This window comes from Colias croceus, chromosome 12 (assembly GCF_905220415.1).
Source record: "Colias croceus chromosome 12, ilColCroc2.1".
In the NCBI taxonomy this organism is placed as follows: Eukaryota; Metazoa; Arthropoda; class Insecta; order Lepidoptera; family Pieridae; genus Colias; species Colias croceus.
The window spans coordinates 5,272,683-5,288,277 of NC_059548.1; the positions used below are offsets into that span (position 1 = coordinate 5,272,683).

The 15,595-nt window shown below is 33.0% G+C and overlaps 1 protein-coding gene across 7 annotated transcripts in view; it reads left to right on the plus strand.

The window, feature by feature from the left end:
• LOC123696120 (POU domain, class 6, transcription factor 2) overlaps positions 1–15,595 on the plus strand; it is a 113,303-nt gene that overhangs the window by 81,816 nt on the left and 15,892 nt on the right. For 5 of the 7 annotated variants that reach the window (XM_045642143.1, XM_045642147.1, XM_045642145.1 and 2 more), the window contains 4 exons: positions 1,545–1,674; positions 3,917–4,090; positions 5,591–5,731; positions 5,890–6,385. In XM_045642143.1, coding sequence (XP_045498099.1) covers positions 1,545–1,674; positions 3,917–4,090; positions 5,591–5,731; positions 5,890–6,385 — 941 coding nt within the window. The remainder of the gene's footprint in view (positions 1–1,544; positions 1,675–3,916; positions 4,091–5,590; positions 5,732–5,889; positions 6,386–15,595) is intronic. The other 2 variants (XM_045642144.1, XM_045642149.1) reach the window with 2 other exon arrangements.

Consider the following 15,595-nt stretch of genomic DNA (forward strand, 5'->3'; position numbering starts at 1 on the left):
TTTATAAAACACTATACAAATAAATACAAATTTTATTTTAAGTTAAATCGAAATTTTATTTAAGTTACTTAATAATAATTATTATCCAATTATTCTTAGATCATAAAAAATAAATTATCATACAACGCGTCAATTTTAAACGAACACTATCGCTCTTCAATCGACGTTTCTAGAACCTGCAAAGGAAAGGAAATAAATACAATTTGACCACGAAATGCTTTTAAACCACCTGTTACTTATACTTTTAGCTAAGGCTGGTTGCAGAGCTTGACCGACCGTCAGTGCGTACCGTCGGTCCTGACGATACGCATCAACAATTGTATGACTATGACACTAATGCGCATGACAATACGCGTGCGTATGGTCGGTCTAGCTATGAACGGTTTTATGAATTTCCATACATATGACAAGCGCGACTGACGTACGCACTGATGGTCGGTCAAGCTGTGCAACCAGCAAGTCTCTTACGACGTTGCTTTAGCATTTAGTTGCATTCAATTCGTTCTATTTATTTTAACGCGTAGCCTTTTTGCTTTTTCACGCTTTGGTTTCACCCTTTTTAATTCCAAGAGTCTTGGTAGATTTTTATAAAGTAAAATCTTCTGCATATTTTCTAACAAAAAATAGTAACAGATTCTGAGACAAAATGTTCACGTAACTGTTTAAAATAAGACTCGTAGGAGTAATTGCATGTTAAATAGCGCTAGAGCCATCTTCTATTTATACCTAATACATATATAGTAATATATAGTAATCGATTATAAATATAAATATTTTTTGGCTTTTCATGTTTATGTTTTATGTAAATTAGAATTGAATTATCTGCGGCAGTTAACTCCACAATGACAAATAATAATTAATGAAATATAAAAATGTAAAAAGGGCGCAATGCGTATGCTTTTTAATCCATAATCTTACGAAGGAACCCACCCGATAAAATAAACACTTTGTTTGAACAATTATATATCTTCCATCAAATTCTTACTTTAGTATTAATTAAAACGTTACGTTTTCATTAGTTGCATACATATCTGTTAATAACTAATACAGATGTTAATGGACGCGTGTTGTCTAGTGCATAGTGCATACTGCATATAGTAATCAATTGTACAATATTGGATAATAATACGATAATTTATTGATCTTTTTATGCAACAACAACTATACAATACCAATAATATGAACTAAAGGACGAGATCTATCTTTGATTTGATGAAATTCTATCAAAAATTTGATGATAAGAAAGAACTCTGTGTGTAAATTCGATACTATTCAATCTCTATTATAAAACATTTATTAATTTTGATGTGGACTTTTTTTCTAAATGTCATAATAATTAATTGTAAAAAATAGTTAATACACATTACTAGATAGGTAGAGCCGAAGCCTTTTACACAATAAAAACTTGCAACGAGTTTTTCTTCAACATCGCCGAGTTATTTTACATTTTAAATTGAATCTATAGACATGAGAATGTTTAACGGAACCTACCTTTATAGTACCTAATAAGCAAGACCTTCCCAAATAACACGCAAATTACCCAGCAGGCGGAGTCGGACCGGGAAAGCGGCGCGAGTTCGCCGGAGGGCGGCGGGCCGCGCGCGCAGGTAGCCGAACCGCGCACGCCGTCGCCGCGCGCGCGCACGCCGCACCAGCCGCACTTGAATGGCTCCAGTGAGTTCGTACTGCTGCTTCTTATTTATTACCTTAAGTAGATTAATTAATAAGATGATCTTCACGATCATAACATTTCTATTTTCTTGAACTCAAATCTAAAATAGCCTAACCAACTATAAGGTCCTCTATTTTATTGAAAGGACATTGCAATTCTAAGATAACCTAACCAACTATAACCTTCTAATTATTGAAACTCTGAAATCCTACTTTTGTAGATTAACGATATTCATTCTGATATGAGACCTTATCATCCAAATTATAAGACTGCAAACCTAACGTAGGTACCTTCTAGAATTATGTAGGTATTAACTGTAACTGATATTCAAGATCATAAGAGTCCTTCTTATTCAAAAAATGAAAACTGAAAACTTAACAGCCTACCTATACCTAAGTAGCTTACCGAGCTGACCACGCTCACGTGAGAGCTTTATATAATAACTAGCTTACCGCCCGCGGCTTCGCCCGCTTTCTCTAAAACGATTTGAGATTTAAACTATCCTATCTCTCAAGTTGGATCGAACTGCACATGGTGTGCGAATTTTATTATAATCGGTTAAGTGGTTTAGGAGTCCATTGAGGACAAACATTGTGACACGAGATTTATATATATTAAGATTAGCAATAAAAGTGCAAACGCTTTTTCACAATTGGACTATTTTTTTGTTCTATGTTGATATTCCTCAGTCAGTAAACTACAAAACTGAATGTAAAATGTCCACCCTATGCTATTTCCTAAATTAAATGGATAAGAAAGGATAAGACACACACTTAGACAGTAAAATTTCCTGAGTAATTGACTTGCTTTTCTTATAATGAAAATCAATAAATTTCTAAATATATATTCTATCGAAACAGATCTCCAAGATCCTTCCCAGAATTGTATTGCACACAATACACATATACTTGAACACTTACAACATCCTGTGTACCTAATTGTCTAGCGTCTGATGACAAATTGATAGTTTACGTCTCCTAAATATTATGAGAGCTGTGCCGCGCGGTTTCACCCGCATTGCTCCGCTCCTGTTGGTTTTAGCGTGATGTTATATAGCCTAGATAAATGGGCTATCTAACACCGAAAGAATTTTTCAAATCGGACCAGTAGTTGCCGAGATTAGCGCGTTCAAACAAACAAACAAACAACCTCTTCAGCATTATATTAGTATAGATGTATCCAATCTCTACTAATCTAAGGAAACCGTAAATTTCATTTTCTTATCCGTGGTTTATCAGGTAAGGCCTATTTTGACATTAAAAAATTTCCTGCGTAAGTAGTGTGTTATGTGAGGTCCAAAATTTCCGATTATATTATGGATTATAATATTACAGTCAAATGTCAGCTTTATAAAGTTATGTAATTCTGAAATTGTATTATTTCGTGATAATTTATCACTTTTTTAATATTCTATTAATGTATAAAACGGCGAAGATTCTTAAATTGTTCAAAAATTGGCACTGCTATTATAATATATTACTAGCTTACCGCCCGCGGCTTCGCCCGCTTTCTCTAAAACGATTTGAGATTTAAACTATCCTATCTCTCAAGTTGGATCGAACTGCACATGGTGTGCGAATTTTATTATAATCGGTTATGTGGTTTAGGAGTCCATTGAGGACAAACATTGTGACACGAGATTTATATAGAGACTGAAGAAATAAAAATGCTCTACCTTTTTCGAAGTGAATACTAATTCTTTACAGTCAATTTCAACATCCCCTAGGTTCTGTCGAACTTAAGATTAGACTATTGTTAAGCGATTCCTATTGGTATGATAATCTATTTTGAGTCTCAGTCATGTGTAATAGAGATGAAATGCTGCAAAGCCGTAGAGTTCTATTCAATACTAATTGTCATAAATTTGCTATATTATGTAATAGAAAGTTCTGAATTTTTAGAAGCTTAAATCCATCTTCCTCTGTAGGCTAATTTAATACTAGGTATCAGTTAAGAAAAAAAAATCAACCTTTAATCTAAAAATGTTTTATTCTGGTAAATGTTACACGCTTTATTTCTATGCAATTTTAAAAGCTGATAACAATGCTAGTAAATAACTACAATAAAAAAATATGTATTAACACGATCCTCGATTGCATTGGCGTCGATGTTCCAAAACCTCGAGATCCTGGGCATGCACCTTAGCACACAGAGATGATAAACAAATTATGAATAATCTCCTCTACAGTTCCTCACAAAATACCGTCACTCAAATCCACTTACTAACGCTATCCTCGATTGCAGTGGCGTCGATGTTCCAAAACCTCCAGAACCTGGCGAACATGCAGCAAGGCATGCCGATGTCGCAGCAGCAGATGTCACAACAGATGTCCCAGCTGGCGGCCAACCTGCAGGGCCTGACGTCCATGCCCAACCCGGTCATCAACTCGCCTCTCAATTTGAGCGTTAGTGCACCAGGTAAAGAACTATCATCTATATAAATTAAAAATAATGATTAGATTTTGTAAAGAAAAACGGAAACCTACCTTATTAATTTTGATCGTCTTTCACCATTTATTATTACCTTTAGACTTTTAAAAACACTGGTTAAATGAAATAAAAGTGCTCTATTTGTATGAAAAATCCATTTCTATTAAAATTCTAAACTTCCTTGAATTTTTTAAATATATGGTAACACAAATACGTTGATTAATTACAAAAAGCTCGTCAATTACGGCACGTAGAATTCGTAAAATCCCTTAATTCTAACATTGTCAAAATTTTCAGGTATACCAAGTTTAAACGCAATTAATTTAAACCAATTTCTGACCTCTCGCGCTCTCAACGGTCCCTCGCACAGATCCTATTTTAGTAAAAACTGTTACCTTTTAGCTCGCTCTTAGGTTTTCAGCGCGTCAAATAGCCCACTCAACGGCGAGGGTTAACCACTAATTAGACAGATTGATATAATAAGCGGGACACGGTTTGTGCATTAAAACTCTTAGCTCGAAAATCACGTGGCTAGTAATTAGGTGATTACCGAATCCAATCGATTAATGAAACCAAGATAGCGGCCCGCGAGCCCTCCCATTAAATCTATGCCGTAATGGATGAAAAAACCTATTTAAATAATGAGTATAATTACATGTTTTTTCACGAACGCACGGCTACGACTGTTGCGGTATCATTAAGAATTTTATTGTCTTAATAGACCTAATTATACATTTTTTTCGGCTCTTAATTGATGCGCCGTAGGAAAGAGCATTTATTACAAAATGTGAAATGTCATGGTTTAAATGAATACGTTATGTTAATACTGAATTTAACGTTAAGGCATGATCGTAATGTTTTTTAGATTTTCGTGGGGTCGTTTTGTTCGCGGTAAATTAGTCTTGCTCGGTTGCCGATAGATTCGTGTGATTTCCTTTCATTTTATTGTCTTCGTGGAGATCGGCATCTTTGTAATTACGATATTATTTTATTGTTTATAATTATGAGGAATAGAAAGTATTTATGGGCTCGATTGTTTCGATAGTGTTACCGTGACAGATGCGTACCGCTAAGATAAAATATTATATTGATAGATACATTAGAATAGAAGTATTTGGTAGGCAAGTTACACAATTAAACAATTTGTGCGAATGGTAACTCGATTTTAGTTACGGACTACGGTATATTGTCATAAAGCAACGGTACTTTGATTACATTTAATTGTATTGGTCAAGTTGTAAAGTTTATTGTCTTTTTGACGATAAAATTCATCGGTTGTATAAAATAACGTGTTAATATTAACATGTTACGTACCTTCATCATGCGAGAACATAACCACCAAATTAAATTAATTGTTTTCTGATTTAAAAGACACAATTTTTCCAATTAATTATTCAAAGCCTATTATAATATACCAAATCATAGTCATATCCGGACTATTAATGTCTCCTTATATCGTAAAAATTAACATTATTTCTTGTCCCATAGGGATGGGATCGCCAAACCCAGTGAGCAACAACAACATGCTGCCCCCAGCGATGCCCTCGCCCATGCCACAACTGATCCTGGCTTCAGGTCAGCTTGTTCAGGGCATCCAGGGCGCTCAGTTGCTAATACCGACCTCACAAGGTAAATACAGTGTTTATAAAAGGTTCATTATGTATCTATTCAATTCGTTAGACACAAAAAAGCCGATAAAATACTAACGAAGTTTATGGTAAGAAATAGATTAATACCTTTCTGAATAGGTACATGATGTTTCAAATGTCATTCTTTACCTTCAACAGGAATAGCCACGCAAACGATCCTCACGATACCGGTCAACCACGTGAACTCGAACGATCAAATGGTGAACTTAGCGCTGAATAATGGCCAAGTGGTGTCTACGTCGCTCGCCAACCTCCAAGCGATGGCCCAACCTCACCAGCTCCTCAACTCCAATCCGCAGCAAACGCAAAACATTCGACCGAACATGTTAAACCCGACCCTGTCGAACGCGCTCCTGAACCCCGGCTTGCCAAACTTCTTGTCCAACGGTGCGACAAATGCCCAAGAGTTACTCCAGGCGTTACAGCAACAGCAGCAGCCGCAAGGGAATCACAACCTTCTGCAGACGGTACAACAGAACAATATGCCGCAGCAGATGCAAGGGCGGCGATCGTCGTCGCCCCGACCGGACCGGCATTATAAGGAGAGGGAAAATTTCGAAAGGTTCGCAGGCGGATCTAGAGAAAGGAACGAACGGGAAAACGCAGGCGCAGCGGCAATGAACAGTATTAATAGGTAAGTTAAATTGACATTTACAATCTACCAAACTTACTTTGGTATTTATAACAGATTATAGATGTTCAATAGTTTACGTTAAAATAACTGATAATAATTTTTGAAATTCGTAAATTGACAATAATTCGAGTATCGAGACGTCCTATTTGGAAGTATTAAAATCACATTCTAAAATAAACAGAAATTTTCAGACGCGTACTAATTAATCCAATCAAAACTAAAACTATTTTCCGCCTAAACTTAACGTTCCAATAATAAATATTTACGCAAGCAATTTCGATATCAAATTTTTTTTACGAAAATGTGGAATGGAGTCGTTGAAATTCCAGTACATTCGTTCGAGTGGTCGGACCACCACAGTCATAATCCAAGCTTATTTCTGTTATGTTTTATCGGTAGATAAAGTTGGCGTGGGTGCAATGACAAATGTTAGTTGTAATTATGTGACAATGAGTGTAATTACTCGGCCGACACACGGCGCGTGTGTGTGTTTAATCAACGGTTGTCCGTGTAGGCATTAAATGGAATTTGAAAGGGTCTGCGAATTACGTCTTTGTGTGTAGCGACTGCAAGTATCACTGTGGCAGTTTCTTGCTCATTCATATTCGTGCAGTTACCGGTTACGTAATGTTATACATATTGCATAGTCTATGCAATTGGTGGCCGATCGTTTAATAGAGGAATTAGAAGTTATATTTTCTAGCGTTATTAAATTAATTTTCTTATGCAGTTATGGAAGCTATTACTGCTTTGCTATAAAGTTGTTACAATTTATGACTCATATTGATAAACGATTAAGCTGACAAAATTAGAACGATTAAATTTCTAGTTACCTACATTAGTGCTTATAAAAACGAAAAAGTCGTCAAGTGAACTTAATGTAAATAAATACATATTATTTTAAATATACGCGCCCTATATATAGCTAATCATATTATATAGCTAATATGATTGCTTCTAGCTTTTTTTTTCATGTATATCTGAATAATTACCGGAATTTACTCGCAACTTACAAAAACAACACAAGAATAACTAGTTACCTATTGAAAAATTCCTTATTAAAATGCCACATTAATTGGTAAATGTATAACTTAATAATATTTTCTAGTTCAGTTCTAGAAAAAGTATCAATTATGCAGTCGTTAAAACATTGTTTCATTTCAACATAATAAGATAAACAAATACTGTAAACATTTTAATGCAATTCAATCGCACCGGCCTCTAAGTTTAATAGGCTTGAGGTTTATCAGCAAAACTCATATTGCTATTAAAGCATAAATCCTACACACGAATGTTGTTACACGCAAAAAGGCCTAATTTTTTAGACTAAGTATGTTAATTATAAATTGAATGACAAGCGAGCGACATGCAACTAAATTATTAGCATATTCATTTACTTTAAACGAAAACATTCTAGATGAATATCTCTTTGTGGAGTTTGCTTGTTACTTATAAAAGCAACAACATAATTAAACCGTAAGGAATTTTATGACTTCCAATAAATATAAATGCTTTTTGTGAACTGCAAATAAATTGTTTTTTGATATTATCTAAATGGTCGTTTTAGGTTATAGCTTTTTAAATGAAATTATCTGACAGTTATGTTTCAAGATATTCACTTAACTTTATGGGAACTTGGAAACTAACAAGATTAATAGGTTATAAATTACCTAAATCTTAAATTAATTAATATATCCACACCTTTACCGTTTATGAACTATCCTAGAGAACAGTTAAATGTTAAGATTATAACAATGAATTAGACATTGAATAATTAATAATATTAAATACCTTATTGTTTTGTGTATTTGTGATAAAAATATCGATCGAAACTAACATTAGATTAAGTGATGTTTTTCATCATTTACTTACCATTTAATTTAGTTTTTGCTCTATGTATAAAATTATTATTAAAACTGAATTTATTGTAATTCTCTACATTTGCAAAACACGAAAGAAACCTCTTAATTAGCTACACTTTTCATTGACTGATTCTAACACGAAATAGATCATATTGTAACATTTATAAATACAAAATATATTTTAATCAGTCGCATGTATCTTGACGCCGCGGACGTAATAAGGAAAAACCGAGTCGCTCTACAATTATCTATCATAATGAGGTATTTTATGCTAATTATAGGCAGGATGTACATCGCTTGATATAATTACATAATCTACACGAATCATTTTCTGGTTATGATCGTGCGGAAAAGGACAAACGCAGTTTACTGTAGGTATTATATTATTTATACGGTACCTATTACGGTATTGAAGAATAGTGAATGTTAGACACTCAATTTATAAGTTTCGTATTAGTAATTAGTAATTACTGGATTAAACAATTGTATTATTTTTCATTTATGTTAGTTGGTACTACCAACTAACATATAAATGAAAAATTGGTAGGTACAACGTCTTCGTATTTATCAATAGTGAGTCTGACCACGCTAACGATGCCAACTCTACACGAGTTGAAAACGTAGAGATAAATGTTTGATAAATTAAATAATTAATTAAATCGTGTTGTATATTTCTAATTTATCGCCTTAAATAAGTAAATACTAACTTATACTAGTTTATTGCACTACAAGTCGTATTCAATTAACAAACAGTATGAATACATGAATTTAAAAGGATATTTTCAATTACGAAAGCGCATTAACAACAAAAGGTGCTAGAGATCGCATTACGTAAATAATAATTACAAGTTTGTTAATTACGAACGAAAGATCACAAAATACTTGATATTTTAAAAGAGCAAGAGTCAATTATTCTCGGTATAACGCTAATAGTACCTAATGTATTAAATGTTATCAAATGGTACTCCAGTTAATGCAATTAAACACACATAATTATCCTTACTAGAAATACTTGTTTACAATCTAATATAACTTGTTTGTTATCGAGATATGCGTGTGTTATAATAATGACATATCAAGGACCGGAACGCTATTGAATTTATTTTGAATGCATAAAATGCATAAATTGTGTGCGTTTTTAGGAAAAATGTTTATAATAAGCTTTTTATAGAAAACCGGGCGATATTAAATATTTAATAACTGACTTTTTGATGTACTAACTTCAGCCGGCTACTTTTCTCGTATAAGTACGAATTGTTGTGATTTTACAATGTTAAATATTGGTTGATTTAATAATATGTTTGAAAACAAAATGTCTGATTGACTTTCAAGTGTTTTGACAATATTTTTTTTATTTCTTTTTTTGAATGAATTATAGAAATATGCACTAAAACCTGTTAATAATTTTTAAATAAAGAGTATTTAGTATATACGTGGCCAAGGTAACAGCATAAAAAATAAATATAATTTATTAATTATTGTTAATTACATTGTAGCGCTATATCGCTATCTCACCACAACATCTAAGGCTAAGCGCGCACCACGATTTTAATTTTTGCGACACGATTTCAAAATCGCGCTGTAGAAAATCGCAGAGAGTACGGTGCGCGCACAGCGATAATTTAATAGTGATACTTACTCACTTTCATCATGGATTTCGTACAAGTTGCTTGTCTTTATTTACTACTTTGGAGGATAAGAAAAAAAAAATTCGTCAATATTGGTACTCATTCTTTTACAGCAGATAGAAATGTCAAAGGTTTATTTTATCCATACTAATATTATAAATACGAAAGTAACTCTGTCTGTCTGTAAATATGGTATAGAGATATTTTGATACCCGAGAAAGGACATAGGATCGGTTTTATCCCGGAAATCCCACGGGAACGGGAACTATGCGGGTTTTTCTTTGACTGCGCGGGCGATGCCGCGGGTGGAAAGCTAGTCTGAAATACAATGAACTTCGGATGTATCCCAAAAAAGTCTTTGGCTATTATAGAATGAAAATTCCGCCAAAAGGCCGCCCTTTGTGCTTTTTTATTATTGTAACCTTTATGTATATTTTGTTTCTTGCACAATAAAGTGTTAAATAATTAAATAAATAAATTCAAACTTTTGACAGATTACTGAGTTTATGTTTACCAAACAGTACATAAACCACTACGATGTTTACTATTGGACAGACGAAACACAAGTGAAGTGCCGGCCGGGCCCGAGTGTGCGATTTTATCATCGCAGTGCGCGCGGTACCATAGAATTTCATATTCTGCATTTAATTTTGGCGACAATCGCGTCGCGAGCAGTCGCAGCAAAATGTGACAAATCACAATTTTAAAATCGCTGCGATTATTTAATCGCATGTGCGCGCATTCTCATAGTAACTCATACGTTGTATTTCTGCGATAAAATAATCACGCTGCATAAAATCGTGGTGCGCGCTTAGCCTTAGTAGATAACATGGAAAAAAACATTTGTATTTAAAGTAACGCTATTTGTTATTATAATAAGAGCATACATAATAATATACAATATCGTATGGGTTTTTATTACGAAATAAATACCAAAATATTATATAGCCTAAATTTTGTGTACATATTATTAAGTAGCCAAAGAACTATTTGTTTCAGTAAAAATAAAACAAATATTTGCGATTCAAACGTAGCTTCCCGACACCTTAGTTACATAGATCAAAGGTATAAGGAAAAGCCCTTGAATATAATTTCAAGCCAACCCGCACTTGGCCAGCGTGGTGGATTACAGCCTGTACCCTCATTGATAGGAGCCAGGAGGCCCGTGTCCCAGTAGTGAGAACGTATGGGCAGATGATGATGATGAGAATTTCAAGATATATGTAGGTTTTAGATATGTTTTAGATAATCTAGTTTTAGAACCCCGTAGTTCAACTACCAAGGTGACGATAATTAATGAATTACAATACATTAATAGCAAAATTATCTTATAAATCCCCGTCCGTTTTTCAAGGCAATTGCGAGCATATAATTAGTATAAAGTATGCTGGTATAATTACATGAGGTACGGTGACGAAGTCATGTTATGTCGGTAAATAGATATTATAGATTATAGAAGATAGTTTATACGGTATATTTTATTGCCGAGAAATATCTAAGTTAAAATTATTATGTTATGATAGATTGTTACTTTGATTAACGTTTATTTTCAAGAAGCACTAAATGACTAGGTATATATGTATTTATAGAATTTATATGACTGTTCAATTACTTGGGATAAATAGGAAAAATGAAAAAAAGGCCAAGTGCGAGCCCTAATAGAGTATAATTAATTGCCTAACAAACTTATAGTTAAAAAGATTTTGATTAGATGCTCAACTGTATGTTTTATCCTTATCGCCAAGACAATGTTTTTGGTCCCCTGAGAATCAAATCTTGAACTCGGTTTTACACTCGCGCGTTAATCACTGTACTTAAGGGAAATGGCTATATTTAGTGAAATAAAATAAATTGAAAATACGAACAAAATTAAAGCAGCCCTTAAACATTACATTTTGTTCAACATAATATAGGTTAACTTAAACACCGTTTCCCTTGATCGAATCGTGTTGGTATCTGAAAATAAATTATAAATATGTTAATCATATATTTTTTTCTGTAAATACTCAACAAGCAAGCATTAACACCGCTAGTATTTGCGATAAATAGCATTGATATCAACTCAATGCGTGTAACTTAATTATAAATCATTTGAGTATTTTAATTTATTAAACACCACAGTACAGTCGCCGATAAAATATGGGTTGCCTTGAAAACAATATTAATGTCCCATAAGTCAAAGGGTTAGTTTATATTACCTTTTTCAAGTGCCTAATTAAAGAACTGGTGAATAAGTTTGTTTAATCGTAATTTTACAAATGAATGTTAAAACAAACAATGTATATTCTGATTATTATAAATAACCTAAAACTACAATTTGTCAATCTGCAATTTACCAAGCGGTACCTACAGGTCGCGTCAAGTAAAAAGAACGCTGACGGTTAAGCTGCGCATTGGCGATTTATCGGTCTATTTGGTGTTATGAGGTGGTATAAGAATAACAAATAGGTAGTTGCGAAGCCACGATTCGCGAGCCTAGTTCAAAAATAAAATAATCGGCACATAGCTTACGTGCAAAACTCGATCTATGCGCAAACACACCCCATCACTTTCATCCAGCGTTCTTTTTACGTGACGCGTACTGTAAGGAACACCTTATAATAATATTATCATAGCTTTTTTCAAACAATTAAAGCTTAGTAGGAATATTCTAGAAACTAGCTTATTGAAATATGTTTCATCACTAATGGATTGTGAATGGAAATAAGCAAATTGATAACTGATAAGGAAAACGCGTGAAAGGGTGATTAACATTTAGCGAAAGGTGCGACCTAGCGGCTAGCAGTCGATCCAAACATTGTTTAAATTAAAAAAACATGCAATTTTTAATTCTTAAGTTTTGAAGTCGATTGTACTATACATCCATTAAAGTAAATTTATATGTGCGCGCCAGTACTTCAAAGACATTAACTTAATGCGACCTCATAATTACTAGCTCGAAGCATTAATTCTCGCATCCATAATTAAGTTTAATACCTCATTTCTGTTGGCCTACAATCTAGATAAATATTGTATGTCATTTGACGTCTATTAAAGTTACATTAAAATGTTAAGTCATTGTGAAATCAACGGTTGGTTTGTAACAAAAAGGTTTTTTACGAGTACGATTTTACGCCGTGCAAGGCTGTTTGAATAAAATTAAGACGGACTTTTGTAACGCGGGAGCATATTATTTACAAGAAATCGTTTTGTTCAAATGTAGAACAAAAAATCAAGATAATCTCATAGGAGTTATCGAATATAAATCTATGTTAATTAATAATTATTAGGATGGCGAATTAAGATTTATAAAATGTATACTTATTTAATTAAATGTAGAGTTCTTTTTTTCATCACTATCATAATAATATTATATAATTCAATAGGTATTTTTTAATATTCTCAATCATTTTTCTATTTCACCCTAGTTCAATCTCAACTTAAAAATTACAAACAATACCTATTTCAACTTTGTCGTATAAAAAAAACGCTTGAAATTGTTACATGGAAGTCGGTTAACAAAAATAGCAATCTTGTTTTATAATTCATATTTAAATTCAACACCACTTACATGAATCACACATATCTAATAATTATCATAGATAATTACAATGGAACTTAACATTAATAACAAAATCATCTTGTCATGTTTTTTTAATGTTTATTATTTGAAAACAGGAGTATAAGTATATTTTACGAACAAATTATTAAGTGTTTGAACTTGAATCGCCAGGGGCAAGTTTAAATTACATTACACGCTTTGCGACCAATAATTTATTGCTACAGAGCATATGAAATGTATGTTAAAGACGTAGTAATGTACATACAGATTATACAAGTTATGTGGACTCATTCTCAACATACATTTAAATGCAAAGGCGCGAAATATATACTTTTTACATTACAGAAGAATATAATTAATTACTTAACTTCGATGAATAAATTTTTCTTTTGTTAATTACGTCGTATCGAACGAATTTGCATATTGCATGAATACTACCTTTTTTAATATCGTAATGTCTGTAAGGTGCATTGCTGAAATTCTTTGTTTTACCTAAGTGAATTTACTGACACTGTTTGACATTTATCAAGTGCCTGCTCAATATGTTTCTTTGTTTGTAAGCACTAACATTGTTTTTTACAAGATTACACACAAGATTAGACACGTCATGAATTTTTGCTTTGGCAAGAAACTTTTCATCCGAGTACTACGCTAGCGTTGCCTGTTCAAAGGTAGTTACTTATTATACATTATGAACAATAAATAATCATGAAATATTTTAAACCGAATATAACGCGCGTATTAATATTAAGAGAAACTTCACAAAACGATATTTCTTATCCTCGTAATGTGCAGTTCACTTAATGAGAACTTATTAGACTTTAGAGCGAAGTAATGAGCATAAAGAACGGTAAGTTATAAAAGAGAAGTGGTTTGTTCCGCAGTACTAACGCTTTCCTTTCGGGATTTTTTAACGATTTATGGACGATTACGATGTCCAAATTCTGATTTTGTTAATTAATTCAATAAAAATCCAAAATATTTAACAACAACATTCCACAGGACCCAACAAATTTAACAAATACCTTACATATTTCGGAACGCAATAAGGAGACTAAACTTTTTCCCATAAAAATATGTAATACCTATAAAATAAACAAGTAATTCTTATCCTTAGCTACCTACTACTATTTAGATAATTACTTCGTTAATGTGTAATTTCGATCTCGTACGTTCCAGTGATAAATTGAAGCAACAATTAATGATCTTTACATGTGTGCGTAATGCGTACAGCTACTGTTTTCGTTACGAACATAAATTACTTGTAAATGTAGCTTTATAGGTAATGTCTAGAAAAATTGCTTTTAAGTGGGCATTTGTAATTATTATATTAGGGTGAATGGCAGGCTTAAAGGGATTGCCATTCACGGCAATTATAGGTATTCTTTTTTAATATTATTGCTACTCATTAATAAATATTAGTTTATAATTTGATAAAAATGTTTGAAAATAATTTTAAATCTTGAAATTATTAAACATCGCACAACCTCACTAAATAAACTGCATTTATCATTTAAGCCACTGTCACACGCGTACGAACAAAAACCCTTCACCAATATTTTGTCTCCACATTAAATTGTATTTATAAAAAGCGTGTGTGCAGCGGATGAAGCACTAATTAGCCTGCAATTACCGCTAATGCTATGGCACACTTAATGAAACGAGCTACGTTTTGTGCCGCGAATCCACTTGCGTCTCTATTGTCACGTTTCAATGTATATTTTTACGTGTAGTACGCTTATAAGTGTTGCATACCCTTTTTTGTTGTCTGTACTTTTATGGGAGAGCGTTTCCATAGGCTTAACTTATATGTCTAGATGGTGTAAGTGAGATGAATGGCGTAAGGATGAGAAATGATTTGGTTAGTTTATTTACCTAAGCTTGGGGGTGATTTTGAAAGGTTATTTGCAATGTTTGTTTGCTTTTGCAAGAAATATTTTGCTCAAAAACTTTACTGACAAAACTTCTGACCGTTGATATTATATCGACAGATTTTGTTACTGTAAGTGATGCGCAAGCGCAATACCTACAGAATTAATTTCCTGCATGGTATAATAAACTGATAATACATGAATCAAAAATGCGTTAAGCAAGCTAACCATCCTTGTATTTTCCATTTTCCACTTAAACTTACAATATATATGTATGTTAACTATGACCCAATGAATATCCAGAACTA